The sequence below is a fragment of the Lotus japonicus genome, chromosome 4 (assembly GCF_012489685.1).
Source record: "Lotus japonicus ecotype B-129 chromosome 4, LjGifu_v1.2".
Taxonomy (NCBI): Eukaryota; Viridiplantae; Streptophyta; class Magnoliopsida; order Fabales; family Fabaceae; genus Lotus; species Lotus japonicus.
In genome coordinates, this window is record NC_080044.1 from 47,400,969 (window position 1) to 47,423,888 (window position 22,920).

A 22,920-nucleotide genomic window follows, 5' to 3' on the forward strand; every position below is an offset into this window, starting at 1 on the left:
TTAAGCTATTTACATAAACTTTGCCAAACACATGCATAAGTGTTTATGCTATAACACAAGCTCAAATAAGCGATTATAGGTAATCAACCCCCAACGACTTTTTGGTACTAAGGAAAACACATGTTTACTCTCTAACTTCGATTTCATTTTTTCAGAACTTTCATAGATAACAATAGCATCATTATTGTATTACAATCAAAATTGAAAATACATTCATTCTCTGAGAACTCAGAAGAGTGACAAACTTTTAAAGGAACAAGTCTTCAACTGAACACTTTCAATGGGAAGTTTGTCTTCCGGAAAAGGACAGTCAAATTTCCCAGGCTTCTCTTGCAGCAATACACATGGCTCAGGAGACACATTGCTTGTAACACCGTGAACATTAGTGCAATTCCATGCCAATTTCTTTCCCACTTTCTCAATATTCACATTAGAAATACAAATTCCAGTGAAAGGATCATTAGCAATTCCTTCAAGCTTTGCAGAATATGTGACATTCTTTGCAATCACATCTCTATAATTGATTCCTGTGATGGTAGGAAGTGCTTTTGGATCAAAGCCACTGTCAGGGTGTTCTCCATAAGAACCTGTCATCCAAAAAACATATTTCATGGTGAACAAGTTCATTCCTTTGACAAAAATGTTCTTCACATATGCTCCTCTACCAACTGCAGTTTTGATTCTAACTGCTGATTCAGTGTGGATAGCAGTGAGGTCTTCTGCTCTAATGTCTTGGATTCCACCAGACATTTCACTTCCTAAAGCAATCATAGCACTATCAGGGGATATGCATGTAAGTCTTCTGATTACTATGTGTTGGCTTGGCATCCCAAATTTGATTCCATACTCATCCCAACCACTTTTCACTGCAATGCAATCATCACCAGATACAATATAGCAATCTTCAATCCTAGTGTTGGAACAAGAATCTGTAAAATGGAGGGAAATAGTTAGAAAATGATTGAAATTTGATTATATTAATCGTGATTTTCATCTTTTAAGGACCAAATCGAAATCCAGTGGAAATAAACTATATATAATAGAATTATGAAAATGATATAAAAATTACCAGGATCTATGCCATCTGTGTTGGGAGAGTCAACTGGTGCAAGAATGGTCAGCCCTTGAATTATAATGTCACTGCAGAGAAAGGTGTGACAAGAACATGTGAATAACATAACAGAACATATAGTCCATGAAGATTGAACATAAATTGAAATGAAAATCATTGTCAAACCTGCTGTAAATTGGATGGACAAACCAAGATGGGGAATTGACCAAAGTGAGATTTGAGATTTGAATTTGATTAGAGTACATAATCTCAATCATGTAAGGCCTGGTGAGTTTTAATTCTTTTTTGTGGAACTTGTCCCACCAGTAAGATCCTTGCCCATCAATCGTACCATTGTGACCTAATGAACAAATTCAAAACAAGTGACATTAAAAATGATTTTCAAAAGGGGCATGATATTAACAAATTATAATAGTGGTGATAGTATATGGGCCTTATAGTTTTACCAGTAATAACAACATCAGTGAGGGCCACTCTGATTCAACTTGTTAATGTTGGCCAATGGTCAATGGTGTTTATTTAGGAGAAAAGTCAAAATTAAAAAAAAAACAAACAATTGATGTCAAATGCTGCTTAACTAAGGAGCCAAGAAATCAAAGATAGGTTAGAGATAAATGTGATTAGGCAAACAAATTTCCATCAATTGTACTGTGTTAACGAATGCTACATACCTTTTGATAAATGCTACTTTCATAGTAAAATAGAGTGCAAAGGACATGTACCAAACATAAAAGAAATCATATTCAATTAGTCAACTATATATTCAATTAGTGAATGAATGATAGAGAAATTAGTGATATGATATGTGATGTGACAGGAAATGCAGAGAGAGATAGGAAGAAAAATAGGTGGAAATGAGATGGAAGAGAAAGTGAGGTGTGTATATCTCATTACTCCTTTTTTCACATCTTATATAACACAATACGTGATTGGCCACAAGAACTACATGGGGTTTTATCTTTTTTTTTTTAATTCATTCACGTCTCATATAAACAACACATTATTGACAACATGAAGAACAGTCTTTTTAAATAATTGGATTGGAATTCTCTAACCGTCATGAAACTCATAAATTCACGCAAAAAAGAAATCTCAGTCGTTTGATCAAGATTAAGTTTAAATTAGTCATCTGATCTTAATGAAACATCTGAGCCATTAGATATTGATGGCTCCGATTAGGGTCACATCGAATGCAAAGAATCAATGTCCAAAATAATCTAACAATTCAACCACAGGAAAAGGGGCAAAGGTGACTAGATACCTGGGATCCAAGAATGACAGCATCTTTTTGGAGAAAAAGTGTGAAATGGCTAGTGAGATTAAAGCTTCCTGTGAGCCATTTCCCTGGTGGCACCACCAGCATAGCCCCGCCATCATTTGCATAGTGGCTTAGATTGCTGATTGCAGATTGAAAGGCCTTGGTGTTGGATGTTTTGCCATCACCAACACCACCAAAATCAGTCAAGACTGCACTATGTTTTCTGCAATTGATAGCAGGGTACTCAAGATCCTGTAATCTTCTGACTACTCTGCATTCTACCTTCACTCCTAGTGATCCCAATAACACCACTGCAAAAATAACACCTACAACCTGCACAAAACAAAAAATTATTTTCAATCGACAATTTCAATTATTATTTAGGGTAGGATTAAAATGATTGATGCATAATTTTTCATCTATCAAATTGTTACAGTTTTTAAAACCCCGTGACAAGGTAAAACAAATTTGATTTGATTTTATTTCATGTTTATGCCTGGAACATCAACATCCACATTATTGCATATAAAAAAACACTGAAGCAAAAGACACAAAATAGATCTTTAAAAATAACCAAGAAACAATTTTTTTTTTAAATACTGGAAAAGAGAAGAAAAAAGTGCATTCGATATACTCAAAATCGAATCACATTCAGAAGAAACAAAAAGAAAAGCATGTTTAGATGTCTGAAAAGCTCAATGTAAAAAAGAAAAAAAGAATTACATAGGAGTTTCTAAGCTTTGGACACGACTTCATAGTTTGATTGTAAGTTTGAGACTGGTTTCAGTTCTGTTTGGTGGCTTAGAATGAATAGACAAAGGTCATATTTATAGTGTTAGATAAGTATGGAAGGGATTTTAGGCGTTACTTTGAGGAGCAATTATCGGAGAATTCCACGAACTTATTAAGAGCTAGTATTAATTAGTCCTCTAAAAAAAAGAGCTATTAATTAGAATATTAAAAATAATTAGTAACGGTTACATAAAGTTTATAATTACGTGTTGGGAAAGAACAGTATGACCCTGTATAGTGGCGGTTATAGGCAAATGGTACATGCATTGAAATGGATCAGTCATGATGCCTTGCCATTTCGGAGAAGTTTTTAGGGCCATTTCCTTTAAAATTTTAAATGTAAGTGATTATTAAACTCAATTTCTTTGGTACATGCATATTTAAGATTTCAAGAAAGTAACTTTTAAAGAAATTAATTTCTTTGGTAAATGATCGAGACAAACGATATCATATCACTCGGAAGATATTAAGTATGAACCATGATTATCTGCTATTATAAACTCTAACTAGCATTAATTAATTATAAGTCATTTTCCAGATAATTATGCATGCTTATCTAAAAAAAATGTAGTGAGGTTTTTTTTTTTTCTTTTTTTTTTTGTTGAACTTAGGTTTTTTTTTTATCTTGATCACATGTAATGATGTTTATTAATATATTCGTTTTAGAACATTTTTATACAATACTTCTTATTCGACCTTAACTAATGTATTTGGTAGCGTAGAAGAGAATTAATTATTATGGTTAATTAAAATATTAAAATAACAAAAATTTAATAAATGCAAGGCATATGTATATATGAAAAAAAACAACAAATATTTCTGAAATTCAATGAGAGTCTTAGATAAGAAGATATCTAATATGTCTCTAAATGGTCTTATATAATAAATGGATTAATTATAGATGAAGTGAGTAATTATTTGGATGACACTAGTAATTTATAACAATTCTCTTTTTGAAAATTTCTATTTTAATTATATTATTTTTTTTGAAATAATTTTAAATTATATTATTAATTATAAAAATCTCAAACATTTAATTAAAATATTAAATATTTTATTTGAGTTCAAAAATATTAAATATTAAAATAAATTAAAACGTTAATAATTAATTAAATTCAAATGTAAAACTCAAAATTTTAAACAATAAATTAAAACGTTAATAATTAATTAAATTCAAATGTAAAACTCAAAATTTTAAACTTCATTTGAACTTTTCACTAATGATATTTTTCATTCATTATTATTTTTACAGCAAAAGAGATATATTATTAATGATCTTTGTATGTTATTAATTATATTAATATTAATTAAAAATTCTCATACATATAAATAAATAAAGTATTAAATATTAAAACCAGTCAAATATTAAATATTATTCATAATTTGAAGTAAAAATTCAAAATAATTATATTTAATTAATTAATAATTCTAATTAAAAATAGTATTGAAAATAGCATATTATTTAATGATAGAAAAGTTTTACTTTTTTAATAATATTATGCATTATTTTCTATTGACTCTAATGACAATGCATATTATTTAATTTAGATTTTTAAATATATATTATAATATTATATATATATATATTACTTTATGGAATTGACTTGAGAAACAATCAAATAAATTATCTATATATCTATCTAGTAAAATTGACTTGAATTTTATATCAATGTCAATTTAAATATATTTAATAATATATATATATTTATATTAATTAGTGAGGTTCACTTGAGAAAGTATCATATAAAGAGGCGGTGTGCGGCTGGCATCGGTGCGGTGTGTTACAGTGTGGTAGCTCTAGTGTTGATGGAGGCCGTCGCCGAGGATATAGTGGGGAAAGGGGTTTGGGTTAGACGGTGGCTGGTGTGATGGAATTGAGGTCGCCAGCGGCAAAGGTGGTTGACGGTGTTGGTCTAAACTAATGAACTGTTTGAAATTCTGTAAAAGACCATTGAAGAAGAAAATTGAAGAGATGACAACTGTTTATCTTTTTCTTGATTAGGATTACGGTTGATTTTTTTTGAGCTATGTCATTTGTAAATAATAATAATTCATTTTAACCTAAATCTAAATACAATATAAAAGAAACCCTAAAAGATGGAAACTTTTGACACCTTGCTGCCAATTTTCAATTAAAATAATAGTGATCACTATAATAATAGGAATTCGATTCCAATTTTCAATTAAAATTTGCATGAAAATAATTGAAACTTTTAGAAAATATGTTTTAATTTAATTTTTATACTTTTTCCATACTTTTTAAATAATCTTAAGAGTAGGCATTGAAAATAGGGATTCCACGGGAAAGAACATTTACATTAATATATTTCCAAGTAAAAATGACAAAAAATAAAATTTAATGTTTCATTCTTTTTTCATAAGTTTAGAAGTAAATATATAAAAAAAATACGAAGTTTTGATCTAAATACTAGAGTTGGAATAAATTAACAAATATAGTCTATACTTTCAAGTTGGAACTAATAGAGTGTATGTTTTAATTTTACTTTAGTATGTTTCCCATACTTTATAAATAATTTAAGAGTAGATATACAGAAGCATTATAATTTGATTGTGAGGTATGGAACAATCTTCGTCATCCTATCCTGAATAAGATCTATACTTCTGACTTTTGTAGGGAAGAAGCCCATACCTTTAACAGCGCCTTATTTAAAATCTTTATCAGTCAAGTCTCCAAGAAGAATGAGGAATCGAGAAGAATATTCACCCCATTATCCACTGATCACATTTCAAGAACAATTTTAAGAAGTTCTTCAAAACTTAGGACAAAGTGCTTCAGCCATCAAAAAATGAAGTCACTAAGTTGCGTATGTTTGCCTTTACGGCCATTGCGGTTTACAATATATGCACTTCCGTCAACATCTGCACTTAAACAATTCATCCTGTGCCTGACCCATGGCACAATAAATGTTAGTTGAGGGGAACAGTGCAGAAAAGTGAAAAATGAGATGTTCAACTCAAATTCAAGCATCTCGCGCCCAGACAGACATCCAAAATTCCAAGACCATTAACATATATACAAACCCAAACACCTCATATTTAGAACTGAAGTGACACGATACTAACCAGGTGAAGTGGTCTTCACAGCATATAGAACCCCATATAATTGAAAGCCCAGCTCCTTTCCTTCATATGACAAGCAAATAACATCCATATTAAGCTAATAATAAGAAAAGAAGAAAGGAGGACAGAAGTTGACATTAAATAAAACAAAAAACACAAAAAAGACTTAAATATCTTGAATACTATACATATATGTAAGACATTATATAAAACAGTTAAAAATTGAGCACCTGATATTTCTGATGTCCAACCAACCCCTAAGTTAGTCCTGAGTTGATCGTTTTATTGTAAAAGTAAATTATAAAATGCCGTCCACTATGTACTTAAAGGAAGAGGGAAAAGGGGAAAAACACACTATCCCAAAACTTCACATGCATTACTGGGCATTGTGATTCAATGCATAAACACATTTTATATAATATGGTTCAAGAGTCAATTAAGAATGAGGTCAATTATATGAAGAATTGAAGATACCTACCATGTTGCAGTATACATGTCGTAGAACTTATCAAAGGCTTTATCAAAGCAATGGTGGCAAATCAAGAGATCCTTGATGTCAGTCACCTTGCATGTCGGCTTGCAGCATTTAACCTATATCAACACAGATTGACATAAGCTGATAAGCTGTAGGATTAAACAAGGTTGTCATTCAGAGATCTGTCACGTGGAATGTATATGCATGCATGACCCTTGGGTGATAGAGTGAAGAAGATGCCAAAGCCTCTTGTTACTCAAGTCTACACTAGGCGCCAGCAAAGCAAGTCTCTAACTGATTAGGAGCTGAGCTGGACTAGTCTATAAATAAGAGCTTCACGCTCATAGTTAGTTACTCTTGTTGTTTTGGGTAGTTGGAGTAACTGAATTGAAGGCAATTCAGTTAGGGATTTCTGGTTCACAACTGAACAGGGTTCAGTTGAGTTTCCAGTATCAATTTCAGTTCTTGTTGTTCTTGCTTTCTTCTCTGTAATCAACACTGAACTTCTGGAAAATTCTCTGCTATTGAATTCGAATTCTGTTATCTTTTCTTCTGTGATTTCTGTTTCTGGTTCTGGATCTATCAATTGGTATCAGAGCACCGATCTGGTGCCCTGAATTCCGCGATTTCCAGGGGTAGTGCATGAAGACACGAAGCATGGCGAGAAACGTTGAAGGTTGGGAAAACGAGCGTGAGGAAATGCGAATTCGACTGGAACTTGCAGAAGCTCTGGCGAAAAAGCACGAGGAGCAAATCGTGGAACTCGTGGTGAGATTCAGCCACAACCGTGATCGCGAGCGTGAAAGGGAGCACAACCGCGAAGGAATTGGTAGCAGTGGGGATCGATCTGAGGAGTCCATACGCAAGGAGAAATGAAGGAAGCTCGAGATTCCGATTTTCGCCGGCGACGACGCATTTGGCTGGACACACTGATTGGAAAGGTATTTTCTGTTGAAGGAGGTGACTGAAGATGAAAAGATGCAAGCTACTGTCATGGCGTTGGAGGGGAAAGCGTTGAGTTGGTTCCAGTGGTGGGAGAGGTGCAATCCCAATCTTGCTTGGGAAGCTTTCAAGCTAGCTGTGGTGCATAGATTTCAACCATCCATGGTACAGAATCCATTTGAGCAATTACTTGCACTCAAGCAAACTGGAACTGTGGAAGAGTTTGTTGAGGAGTTTGAGAAATTTGTGGGAGCTTTGAAGACAATAGATCAAGAGTTCGTGAGGGGAATCTTCTTGAATGGCCTCAAAGAAGAATTGCAGGCAGAGGTAAAACTGTATGAGTTAAATTCTTTGTCAGAAATTATTCAAAAAGCTTTGTTGATAGAACACAAGAATTTGTTAATTCATAAGAAGAGTGGTTATAGCTATCCTAGATCTTCTGGATATTCCAGAAGCACTCCATTCACTAAAACCATAACTGTAGAATCTAAGTCTGGAACTGAAAAAAAGAGTGAATTAGCTGTTAATAGTAGTGCAGCTAGCAGCTCTGGGCAAAATCAAAGTTTGGAGAGTGTTAGAAACAGAAGTGGGGAATTCAAACACTTAACTAGTGCTGAAGTAAGGGACAGGAGAGAAAAAGGGCTTTGCTTTAGATGTGATGAGCCCTTCAATAGAGAGCATAGGTGCAAAAATAGACAATTCAGAATGCTAATTTTAGAAGAGGAAGAAGAGGAAGAGTTAGAGGAATTTCAGGATTGTGTGCATTCTTTGAAAACTCTACATTTGTCTTTATGCTCCATGTCTGGATTTACAACAACAAAATCATGGAAAGTGGAAGGAGGGTTACAAGGGAATTCTGTGGTAATCCTAATTGATTGTGGGGCTTCCCACAATTTTATTGCAACTGAACTAGTGGACAGGTTGCAGCTACAAGTGCAGGATACTCCTTCTTATTTGGTTGAAGTTGGGGATGGGCATAAGGTGCACTGTAGAGGAAAATGTGCTCAGTTGCAACTTCAAATGCAGCAATTAGAAGTGAAACAAGATTTTTATCTTTTCACTTTGACTGGAATTCATATAGTCTTGGGATTGGACTGGTTGTCAAGTTTGGGTGAAGTCAAGGCAGACTTTGGAAAACTAGAATTGACTGTGCAACAGGGAGATAAACTGATCAAGATCACTGGGAATCCAGCTTTGACTAAGACAGCATTGTCTTTTGGAGCCCTGATGCAAGTTCTTAAGGAAGAAGGGGAGGGGCTGATGATACACTGTGAACCTCTTAAGGAGGAAGTGAGTGCTCAGCAGGAAACTCCTACTGCTGTTGAGGAATTACTGGCAGAATATGAAGATGTGTTTTCAGATCCTAAGGGCCTTCCCCCTACAAGGAGGCATGATCATGCTATTCACTTGCAAGAGGGGGCTACAATTCCCAATCTGAGACCTTATAAATACCCTCACTATCAAAAAACCGAAATTGAAAGGTTGGTAAGTGAGATGTTGGAATCTGGGGTCATAAGGCACAGCATCAGTCCTTACTCTAGCCCTATTATACTTGTCAAGAAGAAGGATGGGGGTTGGAGATTCTGTGTTGACTACCGAGCCTTAAACAAAATCACCATCCCTAATAAGTTTCCTATTCCTATAATAGAAGAGCTTCTTGATGAGATAGGGGGAGCAACCATTTTTACAAAATTAGACTTGAAATCTGGTTATCACCAGATAAGAATGCATGATTCAGACATTGAGAAGACAGCTTTTAGGACCCATGAGGGCCACTATGAGTTTGTGGTGATGCCTTTTGGCCTCACCAATGCACCTTCCACATTTCAGGCGCTTATGAATGAAGTATTGAGGTCATTTCTGAGGAAATTTGCACTGGTTTTTTTTTGATGATATATTAGTGTACAGCAGGGATATTTCCTCCCATGTGTCACACTTGAGGAGGGTTTTAGAGGCTTTAAGAGCTAATTCTTTGAGGGCTAACAAAAAGAAATGCAGCTTTGCTCAGCCTCAACTCGAATATTTAGGCCATATCATCTCTGGATCTGGGGTGGCAGCAGATCAATCCAAGGTTGCAGCCATGAGTTCTTGGCCAGTTCCAAAAGATTTGAAGAGTTTAAGAGGATTTCTAGGATTGACAGGCTACTACAGAAGATTTGTGCAAGGCTATGGCAAAATAGCTAAGCCTTTGACAGAATTGTTGAAAAAGGATAGTTTTGTTTGGACTTTAGATTCTACTACTGCTTTTGAGACATTGAAGGCTGCTATGGTGAACTTACCCATGTTGGCAGTCCCTGATTTCACTAAGACATTTGTCCTCGAAACTGATGCTTCAAGTAAAGGGGTAGGAGCTGTCCTAATGCAGGAAGGTAGGCCTTTGACTTTTTGGAGCAAGGGACTTTCACCAAGAGCTCAGCTGAAATCTGTTTATGAAAGGGAGCTGTTAGAACTGGTAGATCTAGGTTAACAGTAATTGGGGAAAAATCAAGAACAGAGAAGGAAAATGCAATTGAGATCAGAGAAGATTTGGATTTCTTGAAGAACAAGCTTGGATACAGTTTGGAAGAGAAACCACTTTCTCTCTCTAGCTAACTGAATTCCTCAATTCAGTTCAAGACTCAACTGTTTCCAAAAACTAACTTCTCACTAACAGTAAAGCTATTTATATCCTAGTTTGCTATATTACAAACTAGTCCTTTAAGAAAGTATTTATTCTAAGTCAGTCCTAAACATGGACTAACTAATCCTTATTTTGTCTCCTAACATAGACTTGCGAGACAATAGGTCTACCCTTGATCCTAACAATACCCCCCTAAAAGAACCACCTTGTCCTCAAGGGGAAAATCAGGAAAGTGAGACATAATGGCAGTGGCTAATTCCCACGAATTCTCATGAGCTGGTAAGTTCTTCCAAGACAGCAACACTTCCAATTGACCCTGAGCATTTTGCCTCCAATCCAGCAAGTCAGCGGGTTCCGCCTCCAAGCAAAAATCCTCAGTCAAAGTATCAGGAAGAGGTTGAGGAGTGTGGCCCTGAGCAACAACCTTTCTGAGGACAGAAACATGAAAAACAGGATGTATGCGAGCCGTAGGAGGCAGGTCCAACTTATAAGCAACCTGACCTACTTTAGCCACAATCTGGAAAGGACCATAAAACCGGGCAGAAAGCTTAGGATAGGTCCTAGTAGCCATAGACTTCATCTTATAGGGATGAAGTTTGAGATATACCCAATCACCAACCACATACTGAACATCCCTCCTATGCTTATCAGCTTGAGTCCGCATGGAAGCCTGAGCTTTAAGCAAATTCTGCTGCAATTGGGATAACAACACATCTCTTTGCTGTAGCAACTGAGATAAATCATCCAGCTTGGTTAGTTCCACACAACCCTTCACCAAAATAGGTGGATCTCTACCATATAGAGCCTTAAAGGGTGTCATGCCAGCAGAAACTTGAAAATTGGTATTGTACCAATATTCTGCCCAATGCAAACCCTCCAACCACTTCCTAGGTGTGGGTCCAACATAACACCTCAAATAGGTTTCAAGACATCTATTCAACACCTCTGTTTGACCATCAGTTTGAGGATGGTAAGAGGTGCTCATCTTCAGGAGAGTGCCAGATAGTCTGAATAATTCTCTCCATAAATTACTTAAGAAAAGAGGATCTCTGTCAGAAATTATGGTAGCTGGAAAACCATGCAGTTTAACCACTTCATGGATGAAAAGCATAGCCACATCTTTGGCAGAATAGGGGTGCCCCAAAGAAAGGAAATGAGCATACTTAGTCAACCTGTCCACCACTACTAGCACTGTGTCTTTCCCTTTAACTCTGGGTAACCCTCCCACAAAATCCATAGAAATGTCCTGCCATACTTGGGAAGGAATGGGAAGAGGTTGTAACAAACCAGCTGGGGACAAAGCTTGGTACTTGCTTCTTTGACAAATTTCACAAGCAGCCACAAACTTCTGAATATCACTTCTCATGCCAGGCCAAAATAAGAAACTAGCAATCCTTTTATAAGTCCTAAAGATACCAGAATGTCCCCCAGATACTGTGGCATGACATTCAGCTATGATGACTGGGATCTTATTGGACTGAGGAGAAAGGACTAACCTGCCCTTATAGCTCAAGATGCCTTGTTTCAGCTCATAACCAGGATGTGAAGAGGAATTGAGCAATAGATCCTGCTTAATCTTCTGTAAAGTGGGATCTCTATCAGCTTCTTGAGCCCATTCCTCAGCCTCATCTGTTTGGACCATAGAAATAGAAGAATACATGTCCCTTCTAGATAAAGCATCAGCCACTTTATTGTCAGCTCCTGGCTTATATTGGATCTCAAAATCCAGCCCTATGAGCTTAACTGCCCACTTAAATTGCTCTTCATTATATAATCTCTGGTCTTGTAAAAACTTGAGTCTTCTTTGATCAGTCTTTATGATGAAATGTCTGCCCAAAAGGTAGTGCTTCCATCTCTGGACAGCTTGAACTAGGGCCATCAATTCCCTCTCATACACAGATTTAAGTTGGGATCTAGGAGAAAGGCCCTTACTCCAATAAGCCAAAGGCTTTCCATCTTGCATGAGGACTGCCCCATTCCCCTTACTGGATGCATCAGTTTCAACTACAAAGGTTTTATCAAAATTTGGGACTGCCAATAATGGTAATTGAACCATAGCCTGCTTGAGAGCTTGAAAAGAAGCTGTAGCTTCTGCTGACCATACAAATGCATCTTTTTTGGTCAAATCTGTTAAGGGTTTAGCTATTTTTCCATAATCTTTGACAAATCTCCTGTAGTAGCCTGTCAACCCTAGGAAACCCCTCAATCCCTTGATTTCTGTAGGAATTGGCCAGAGTTGCATTGCCTCTACTTTCTTCTCATCAGCCGCTACCCCCTGTCCTGAAATAATGTTCCCTAAATACTCTAGACTGGTCTGGCCAAAAGTACATTTCTTTTTGTTTGCCTTAAGAGAATGGAGCTGAAGTGTAGCCAACACTTGCTTGAGATGAGATATATGAGCTTCTTGGTTCTTACTATAGACCAAAATGTCATCAAAGAAGACTAGCACAAACCGCCTCAAAAATGGCTTGAGAATGTCATTCATCAAGGCTTGGAAAGTGGAAGGAGCATTGGTGAGCCCAAAAGGCATGACCAAGAACTCATAATGGCCCTCATGAGTTCTAAAAGCTGTCTTAGCCACATCCTCATCCCTCATTTTGATTTGGTGATAACCAGATTTAAGGTCCAGTTTAGAGAAAATAGTAGCTCCCCCTATTTCATCCAAAAGTTCTTCAATAACAGGTATAGGAAATTTGTTGGGGATAGTCACCTTATTCAAAGCTCTATAATCCACACAAAATCTCCATCCTCCATCTTTCTTTTTAACCAAAATGATAGGACTAGCAAAAGGGCTTATGCTAGGCCTAATAATTCCTGAATGTAACATCTCCTGAACCATCTTTTCCACCTCAGATTTCTGGAAATGTGGAATTTTGTAAGGTCTCAGATTAGGAATATCAGCTCCTACCTTCAAATGTATGGCATGATCATGCTTCCTTGAAGGTGGTAATCCCTGAATGTCCTGGAATACTTCATCAAATTCTCCCAAAGCTGCACTCAATTCTGGACAAATTTCCTCTTCCTTCCTAGCTGGACTTGGCTCAGCTGTCAACTGCAGTAGCCAACCCTCTCCTTCTGCCTTCAGTAAATTCATGAAGGACCTAACACTAATTTGACTTTTAGTGAGAGCAGGATCTCCAGTAATTAACTTCCGTTCATCTCCCTGTTTAATAGACAATTTCAGCTTTCCAAAGTCAGCTTTTACTTCTCCTAAGCTGGCCAACCATTCAAGGCCTAGCACCAAATCAATGCCTTGTAACCCAAACAAGTAATATTCCTGCTGGAACTGAATCCCTTGAATGTCCACCATCAACCCCTCACACTTGCCTTGACATCTTACCTTGTATCCATCCCCCACTTCCACAGTATAACTTGTTGTAGGGGTAATGTGCAGTTGCAGGGAGGCCACTAATTCATGTGAAACAAAATTGTGGGAAGCTCTACAATCTATGAGGATTACTACTTCCTGGCCATTGATGAATCCCCTCACCTTCCAAGACTTTGCAGAAGTAAAACCAGCTATGGAATGAAGTGATAATAGCAAGGATTTCATACTTTTGTCTTCTTCTCCAGGAACTGCCAATTCTTCTTCTTCTTCTTCCTCCATAATCACCATTCTTAGATGCTTATTCTTGCATCTATGTTCCCTACTGAAAGGCTCATCACACCTGAAACATAGCCTTTTTTCCCTTTTTTCTTTCATTTCTGCACTAGACAATTGCCTATAATCTCCACTTCTCAAAGCAGGAGCTACATTAGCAGTATTAGCACTACTACCAGAACCAGTTTCTGTTTTCTTATCTCCCAATGACTTTGATTCCACAGTCACAACCTTATTAAAAGGATTATTCCTATAATATCCACTCCCTCTATTGCTAGGATTGTGAGTAGCTTTTTGTAAAACCAGATTCTTCTGTTCTATCATTAAAGCTTTTTGAATTACTGAAGTTAAAGTAGTCAATTCATAAAGTTTTACCTCTACACGAATCTCCTCCTTCAAGCCATTCAAGAAGATTCCCTTGGCAAAATCTTGATCTATCATCTATCTCTCTTAGAGCTCCTACATATTTCTCAAATTCCTCCACAAAGACTTCTACAGTATCAGTTTGTTTCAAAGACAGTAGTAACTCAAAAGGATTTTGCATCATGGCAGGTTGAAACCTCCTCACTACAGCCACTTTGAAAGCTTCCCACGAAGGCCTAGGATTGCACCTTTCCCACCACTGAAACCAACTCAGTGCTTTCCCTTCCAGAGCAAGCAAAGTTGCTTGCATCTTTTCTTCTTCAGTAACTCTCCAATTTTTGTACCCAGCCAAACGCATCATCACCGCCAAACACTGGAATTTCCAGCTTCCTCCATTTGCTCCCTGTTCTGTCACGATCCAAATTGGACTCCAAGACAGTTTCAGATCGCACATCACGCGTCCCTACCTCATCTAGGGTTGTGATTCCCAACCTAGTGAGCACTGCGTGAAGTGTATCCTCAATCCTCCTAGCTCGAACTGCAGTCTCTGCAATTGCGTCTTCAACCTGCTTGGTCCTAGCTTCGTTCACCTCCACGCGAACCCGAAGCTCCTCACTCTCTGAGTTGCCTTCGCCATCACCCATAGCAGAAGCGCGAGTCATCACCATAGTCAATTCCTCCACAGAACGCGATTTCTCAGTAGAATTTCTTCAGCGGAAACGAAATCAGGGCCCCAGAATCGGTGCTCTGATACCAGTGTTAGAACTGGTAGATCTAGGTTAACAGTAATTGGGGAAAAATCAAGAACAGAGAAGGAAAATGCAATTGAGATCAGAGAAGATTTGGATTTCTTGAAGAACAAGCTTGGATACAGTTTGGAAGAGAAACCACTTTCTCTCTCTAGCTAACTGAATTCCTCAATTCAGTTCAAGACTCAACTGTTTCCAAAAACTAACTTCTCACTAACAGTGAAGCTATTTATATCCTAGTTTGCTATATTACAAACTAGTCCTTTAAGAAAGTATTTATTCTAAGTCAGTCCTAAACATGGACTAACTAATCCTTATTTTGTCTCCTAACATAGACTTGCGAGACAATAGGTCTACCCTTGATCCTAACAGGAGCTTATGGCTTTGGTCCAAGCTGTCCAAAAATGGAAACATTATTTGATGGGAAGGCACTTCATCATCAAAACAAATCAAAGAAGTCTAAAATTTCTCACTGACCAGAGGCTTTTCAGTGAAGAGCAGTTTAAGTGGGCAGTGAAACTCATTGGCTTAGACTTTGAAATTCAATTCAAGCCGGGCAAGGAGAATCCAGTAGCAGATGCTTTCTCTCGCAAAGCCATGTATTCAGCAATTTCTGTGATTGAGATGGCTGATGGAGAAGATTGGTTCCAAGAGGTGCAACAAAAGCCAAAATGGAGAAAGATAATTCAAGACTTAGCTGGAGACCCTGACTCTCACCCTGGATTTCAGTTTCAAGCTGGCAGATTGTTGTATAAGGGCAGATTAGTCCTGTCAAAGTCTTCGAATAGGCTACCCTTAATCTTGGCTGAATGTCATGACAGTGTTTCAGGAGGACATTCAGGGTTTTTCAGGACTTTTAAGAGGGTTTCTAGTTTTTTCTATTGGGAAGGAATGAGAATGTCAAACAATATGTGGAGGCTTGTGATGTTTGCCAGCGATACAAATATTCTACTTTGGCCCCTGGTGGTTTGCTGCAGCCCCTACCTATTCCCACTCATGTTTGGCAGGATACTTCTATGGATTTTATTTCTGGCCTGCCTAAATCCAAGGGCAAGGACACCATCTTTGTTGTGGTGGATAGACTTACAAAGTATGCCCACTTTTTTGCTATTGGACATTTTTTTTCTGCCAAAGATGTAGCAGCTGTGTTTGTCAAAGAGGTGGTAAAACTTCATGGTTTTCCAGCTTCCATAGTTTCAGATAGGGATCCATTATTTCTGAGTCAGTTCTGGCAGGAGATGTTCAGGTTAGCTGGGACTCAGTTGAAATACAGTACAGCATATCATCCTCAGTCTGATGGCCAAACTGAGGTCACCAATAGGAGTTTGGAGACCTACCTCAGATGTTTTGTGGGACCTAAGCCTAAACTTTGGGTGGATTGGTTGTCTTGGGCTGAATTCTGGTTCAACACCACATACAACATTTATGCAGGCATGACACCATTTAAGGCTTTGTATGGTAGGGATCCTCCTACTTTGATCAAAGGGTCCACTTTTACTTCTAAGGTGGAGGCAGTCAATCAGCTTTTGGTGGCCAGGGATGTGATTTTACAAGAATTGAAGGAGAATCTTTCCAAGGCTCAAGAGTTGATGAAATCTCAGGCCAACAAACATAGAAGGCAGGTTGAATTTGCACTAGGTGATTGGGTTTTCCTCAAGCTCCAACCCTATAAGTTGAGGTCTTTGGCTCGCAGGCCTGTAGCCAAGTTGTCACCTAAGTTCTATGGACCTTATAAGGTTCTGGAAAGGATTGGTTCAGTAGCTTATAGTTTGGAACTGCCAGATTATGCCAAGATTCACCCTGTTTTCCATGTGTCCTTACTGAAAAAGTCCCTTAAGCCTATGCAGTCCCCTCAACCTTTGCCTCCTGCACTCTCTGAGGAGCTGGAACTACAAGTGCAGCCTGCTGAAGTCCTCCAATGGAGGGAAGATTCTGGAGGCCAATTGGAAGTCTTAATCCAGTGGGATCAGCAACCAGATTGTGACAGTTCTTGGGAGCTGGCTTCTCAACTTTTGCAAGTTTTCCCTCATTTTCCCCTTGAGGACAAGGTGGCTCTTTTGGGAGGGAGTATTGATAGAGTGAAGAGGATGCCAAAGCCTCTTGGTACTCAAGTCTACACTAGGCGCCAGCAAAACAAGTCTCTAACTGATTAGGAGCTGAGCTGGACTAGTCTATAAATAAGAGCTTCACGCTCATAGTTAGTTACTCTTGTTGTTTTGGGTAGTTGGAGTAACTGAATTGAAGGCAATTCAGTTAGGGATTTCTGGTTCACAACTGAACAGGGTTCAGTTGAGTTTCCAGTATCAATTTCAGTTCTTGTTGTTCTTGCTTTCTTCTCTGTAATCAACACTGAACTTCTGGAAAATTCTCTGCTATTGAATTCGAATTCTGTTATCTTTTCTTCTGTGATTTCTATTTCTGGTTCTGGATCTATCATTGGGTCACATGTATATGAATAGTGGTTGATGGTATCTCTTGGGTCACATGAATACATGATAAACCTCAAGTAATATGGTTTATGGGGGACACATAGATACTCTCCATCTCCCTCAACCTCGGTGTGTGTGTGTGTTGCAATCTGAACAATTAATTAATTTGGTTCTTTTAAATATGTAGCTGAAACCAGTAACACACACATCAATAGAGGGAGAGAGATATCAACTATAAATTTGTGGACCAGACTGTGTCTGCAAAGACTTGCATGAAAGATAAGGAAGAAGCAGAAAACAACAACCACCGTAGATTCATCCCATGAAGACTCCATAAGGTTTTATTCTTAACACAACCCTTCTTTTTTCTCTGGCCAGTGGACCAGCTATATATATTGCACATAGGGAGAGTTTTGGCAGATAACTGGAAGCTCGAAATAAGATTCTGAAAGGGGGCGGGGTCAGGTCTTCCATTAAATTCCATTGAGTTATATTGGTACATAAAATATGTCATCAACAAGATCGATATTACATTCAACTTCAAAGATTTTCGATACTCATGTTAAAATGCATTTATATATATATATATATATATATATATAATTATGATTAAGTGAGACTTTAGCCTATATTCAACCAAAAAATGGTCAAGTAAAAGGAGAAAACTCACCAGACGTTTTAGCTTGTGTGAATAGTATTTTTGGTGTGAAGGGTGCGTTCTTATATGCTCATCCAAGTGACCTTCCCTGGAAAATAGGAATCTAAGTATTCACTAACATGCAGAAACACAGTAAAAATATCACCAGTCGGTGGTCAGAAGGATCATGGAGGAAATTAAAGTATTTTTTGCAGTCTCCCTATCTCTGTTAAAACCCTTTTTCACAAGCGTGATGATTCTATTCACTGTTTTCTTGCTTTACCCTTGCTTTACCTTAAATTCTGAAGTTACAATATATATGAGTAGCAATGATGAACATTTCAGCACAAATTTATTTAATTGGAAAAGAGCGTACAATTTAGCACCAAGCCACCAATACTCCAACTATATATGACAGAAAAAATTGCTTATTATACCCCACTCATAAGAGCAATATGGTTTCAAAATGAGCATAAAAAGATCTATTATTTGTGGTTGCATAGCATCAACTACCAGCATTCTTATGAACATGGTCACATATGCTTGAATATTATTGTCACTAGTAATAGTTCTGAGGCACGATACATAGCCAGAGTAAGAGTACACATTAAGCTTACCCATCACAAAGGACAATACTACAATCAAGGCACGTAGCCAAATTTAATGAGCTGCGGCATTCATTACAGTTGGCAGCCAACAAGTCTTTGCCAATCTGGTGGCATCTGCACAAAAAAGTCAACCAAAATCTGCTAAGTTTATTTTGTTTCCATGGCAATATCCAGAGTGGAGCAGATAAGTGCAGACCCAATTGAGAAGTACAACCCATTCAACAACACATTCTCTTCAGAGAATATAACAAATGAATTTCAAAGCATAAAAGAATATAAAAAACAGTAGTCTAAATAACTAGAGTTAATTTCCACAATTCAATAGTTACCATAGAATATTCAAGCAGCATACATCCAGGTGATTCAACCAACAACCCCTCTAATGCTCAACCAAAGAAGCATTCAGAAAAATTTAGACTATGTTTAGAAATAATTACTAAAATGTATTTTTCAAAAGAAAGAAAAAATTGTTTGAACAAGATGTTTAACAAGATTAAAAACCCAATGACTTAAAAACTAAAACAAAAACAGAAAATATCTGAGATGTTTCGGGATTTTAGTTTTTAAAACTAAAAATAAGAACTGCTTTCAAGAACAGATTTTTAAAATAGTTTCAACCAAACATGTTTTCTCTTTTTCAGATTTTAAAAACTAAAACCTGTTTTATGAAGCTGTAATCAAATTCAACACTAAGCACATCATGTGGACTTTTACACAAGAACTTGTAGTTATCATTCACATTCTTTTCAACCCAACAAGATAACATATGTACTTCAGTAGTGAAATAGAAAAAAAGAAAGACTGGATGAAAAAAGACCAGGTAAATAGTGGTGGAGAAATAAAGACAGCTTTAGTATTTGTCTTGATATCAAGCTATAGAATGATGAAATCAAAATAGAACAAGTAAAAGGAACATAATTTCCAAGAGAAGACAAGAAGTAAGAGAAACTCCCATACCTTCTATACAGTCCAAGAAGATCCTTTGGAATGGAACTAGATTTCTTACTTCCCATTGTGATCTAGATTATATAAAATAAAATAAATCACTATAAAAAAAAGGTGAACTTTTATGCATAAATAACATTGATGACAAACCTGACTGCAACTATTTACTAGACAATCTTCAGCCATGTGACCAGGTCTTTGACATTTCCAACTACAATAAAATAAAGCCCATAAACATGGACCAAAGCAGAAAAGGTGAAGTTTATATATTTATGAAAGTGTATGCTCTGGAATATGTGCATGAATTTGCCAATATTATGGATAAGGTTATATTCCTCAAGCATATAACCAAATTGTCAGATCGGAATATATACATCCATATTGTATTTTTCTGTAACAGTTAATACTTAATATACAGAAAATAATGTATTAACTTGTTTTCTGTATTTCTCTGCCATGCCAGTGTCATAACTATATACGCCAATTTAAAATCTAGAAGCACAGGTGTTTGACAAAGAAATATACCATTCATAAGTAGAAAGACTAGATCTCTTGTTTGACCAGCGATGCCGATTATGATCCCAGGTACCATCACTAAACACAGGCAGTGGTAAGGCATCGCTAATGCCAGATGAGGAGAAATTTTTAACTTGGTCCTGGGAGGACCCCTAAAAAATTTGCAAATGAGGATAATATTTAGGTGTTAGGAACTTAGAATGGCTAGAACTTTAGACAAAATAATTTTACACAAATGTACCTCGTTCAGTTTAAGAATTTCCAAAAGTTCACTTTTGCACTCCATGCTACAGACGTCATCATCTGTCTATGAAAGCAAATAAATAAAATACACAGTGATTGCACAAAGCAAAACTTGTAAAGTAAAAGTTGAAGTGAATATTTCTATCATGTAACTTACCTCATTGCATATATATTCCCCATATCTTCCACACATAAGACAAACAGGTTCTCCCGAGACAGGAAAACGTTGCTCATTTCTGCCTTTGACTCCATCAAACTCTTTTTCATCACCTAAACAACACATCCAAATTCAAAAAGATAACTAACATTTGCTTAATATATTGTAACATGGAAATGAGAGTTTTTTCTTCTCAAAAGGTGCAGAAGCAGAAGTCTAAATTTGCAGATTAGGAAACGAACCAGGATTTGGAAGAGTATGTGTTTCTTCACATTCTGAAGGAGTACCTTCATCACCTAAGTATCCATAAGTATAATTGAAAATTGTTAGAAGCATAGACAGACTTCCAGCTAGTGGCAAATCGTCATTAAAATTTTCTTTAAAAAGGAAGCATTGGTGAATCAGTTCATGAAACTACTCATTATTCCAAGAAAAATAGCAGGCATGTCTCCAGAAACTATAAGTAAATACCCAAAAAGTATCGAAGGGGCAAAAAGAAGGTGAAATAAAAACTAGTCGACAACAATCACAATACTAAAAGAATCAATAATATCAGTTCCAAGCTTCTTATACATATATAAAAACCTTGTTAACTCCGTTCATTAACTTACTTCTCTATACTGTTGAATTTTATCAAACCAAGTCTTGACTTGAAAATTCACATGATTTAGATCAAGCTCATAACCTTTTAAGGAACAATGTCAGCCATTAGGTTATATGCTTATGAATGTCAAATTTATCTAAAATTTGATTTGTACAACCGCAACCGCAAATAGCACATGACCTAATTGTTGGAGAGGTATAATTTACATTACAAAATAAACTAAAACAAGTGATACAAGTTATAGAAAAGTTATCACAAAGCTTACTTGCATAATCAACCAAGGGGACAGCAGAATTAGGGTTACCCTAGCACACAAAAAGAAAAATGTGAAAAGGAATGACAGAAAGGGTAGCAATCTTCAAAGAGGATAATATGAATCAGCAACTGAAAATTACCAAGACATCTTCGGTCAATTCAAAGAGGTGGCAATTCTGAGACGAAGCAACTTCTCTCCTGATCAACAACAAGCAATTGTGAATCATGAATTGAAAAAGCAAAGAGGAAGTAATGGAACGTGATTCAGAAACGGAAGAGAATAGAGAAGATGAATTTGCCTTGTCTTTTTGACGTAATCGTGGTGTGACATAGAGGAAGGTTCATCGCGATCGTCGTGGTCATTGGCTCGGGATTGTGGTGGCTGGGGATCCCGGCGGCGACGTTTGAGGGAGGCGGTGGGAGCAGGGTGCGGTGGTTGTTCGTCGGAAGGAGCATTGCCGGTGGCGATGTTGTAAGCTTGGAGATTCTGAAGAACAGAGGAGAGGCTGAAGTGTTTGTTGTAGGAGATTGATGGGTTTTTGTAGAAATTCGTTCGAGTACCCATTCTCAACAAACCCAAGAGGGAGGGAGGGAAGGTCCTCTGCTTCGGAACGCGGGTGTTCTGCTTCTGATCTCAACAAAAGTTGCCTAGTATTTACTGATTAGTTTTTGTACCAACCGAATTTGGAGATTGGTTTAGTGTGTGTTTGTTAATAGGATAAATTTGGTGCTTTAGAAAAATGTGTATTGGAAAGTGTGCTAATCACTTTCAAAAATCAAACATCCATCGAGTTACTAGCTTAGGAATTGGAGGGTCCCGAGTTGAAACCTCCAAACTCAGGCTAAAGAATGGATAAGGCTGCAAGTCGATTAAACTAAACACTTTGAGGGTGGTGTACCTTATGAGTTTGGAGCCCTCAAACTTGGACTAAAGAAGGGTTTAACGTATTACTCACCACCGTCTAGAAAAAGGACCAATATTGAGGAAGACATGCAAAAAGTTATTGGCGATCGACATACGATAACTGATATAAAAAAAAAATTAAACCCGTCAAGTTATTGGCAATCGACAATTTTAAGTTTTTGTACACCTCTGTCGAAGCCGCTTCAACTAAATATCACTAGTGTTTAGTCGTTCCTTGTAAGGCCCAAGTTTTTCAGTTTATACCAAGTGAATAAATTCTTATTCACCGGTAGGTTTGAAGCATGGCAAAGGGAAACCTGAACAAGAGTTTAGTAAATGAAATAAATGTATGAAAGAGAAAGTTCAGGAAAAGTCTGAGGTTCGTATTGAAGTCGATAAAAGTTATAGCACGATCGTTTTACGCTTAAACCTAGGTCAGAAACCCTAGTATATAGCTAATTTTCACTTTTAGGCACGACGGAAGTTAATTCCAAAAATCTTCAGAGAAATGTTAGAACTTCTCTTTTTCCATATATCACAATCGTTTCGAGGCGAAACTATAGGATCTACGAACGTCCGATTCCAATCATCGGAAGTTTGCCGAAACCGAATCCCTGGTATTTCAAAACCCTAGAATTTCTCGACAATGAAGACTTTATCTATTCAGAG

The 22,920-nt window shown here is 37.0% G+C and overlaps 2 protein-coding genes across 5 annotated transcripts; both read right to left on the reverse strand.

Moving 5' to 3' along the window:
• LOC130710504 (probable polygalacturonase) lies at nucleotides 1-5,911 on the reverse strand. Of its 2 annotated transcripts, none has more exons than XM_057559798.1 (5): nucleotides 5,773-5,911; nucleotides 2,334-2,663; nucleotides 1,238-1,412; nucleotides 1,070-1,140; nucleotides 1-929 (listed from the first exon to the last, which is right to left on the reverse strand). In XM_057559798.1, the coding sequence occupies exons 3-5, from the start codon at nucleotides 1,327-1,329 to the stop codon at nucleotides 229-231; spliced, it is 864 nt and encodes a 287-aa protein (XP_057415781.1). In that variant the 5' UTR covers nucleotides 1,330-1,412; nucleotides 2,334-2,663; nucleotides 5,773-5,911; the 3' UTR covers nucleotides 1-228. The 2 variants fall into 2 exon arrangements, with proteins under 2 accessions (XP_057415781.1, XP_057415783.1); XM_057559800.1 differs by having other exon boundaries at nucleotides 1,519-2,663.
• On the reverse strand, nucleotides 5,613-22,224 carry LOC130710503 (uncharacterized). Of its 3 annotated transcripts, XM_057559795.1 has the most exons (14): nucleotides 21,647-22,216; nucleotides 21,488-21,545; nucleotides 21,358-21,397; nucleotides 20,731-20,784; nucleotides 20,489-20,601; nucleotides 20,330-20,395; nucleotides 20,098-20,240; nucleotides 19,723-19,783; nucleotides 19,585-19,646; nucleotides 18,637-18,741; nucleotides 18,053-18,128; nucleotides 6,682-6,794; nucleotides 6,207-6,266; nucleotides 5,613-6,028 (listed from the first exon to the last, which is right to left on the reverse strand). In XM_057559795.1, the coding sequence occupies exons 1-14, from the start codon at nucleotides 21,910-21,912 to the stop codon at nucleotides 5,923-5,925; spliced, it is 1,323 nt and encodes a 440-aa protein (XP_057415778.1). In that variant the 5' UTR covers nucleotides 21,913-22,216; the 3' UTR covers nucleotides 5,613-5,922. The 3 variants fall into 3 exon arrangements, with proteins under 3 accessions (XP_057415778.1, XP_057415780.1, XP_057415779.1); XM_057559797.1 differs by lacking the exon at nucleotides 6,682-6,794 and having other exon boundaries at nucleotides 21,647-22,221; XM_057559796.1 differs by lacking the exons at nucleotides 5,613-6,028; nucleotides 6,207-6,266 and adding an exon at nucleotides 9,900-10,043 and having other exon boundaries at nucleotides 21,647-22,224.
• Between the last annotated feature and the right edge of the window lie 696 nt (nucleotides 22,225-22,920).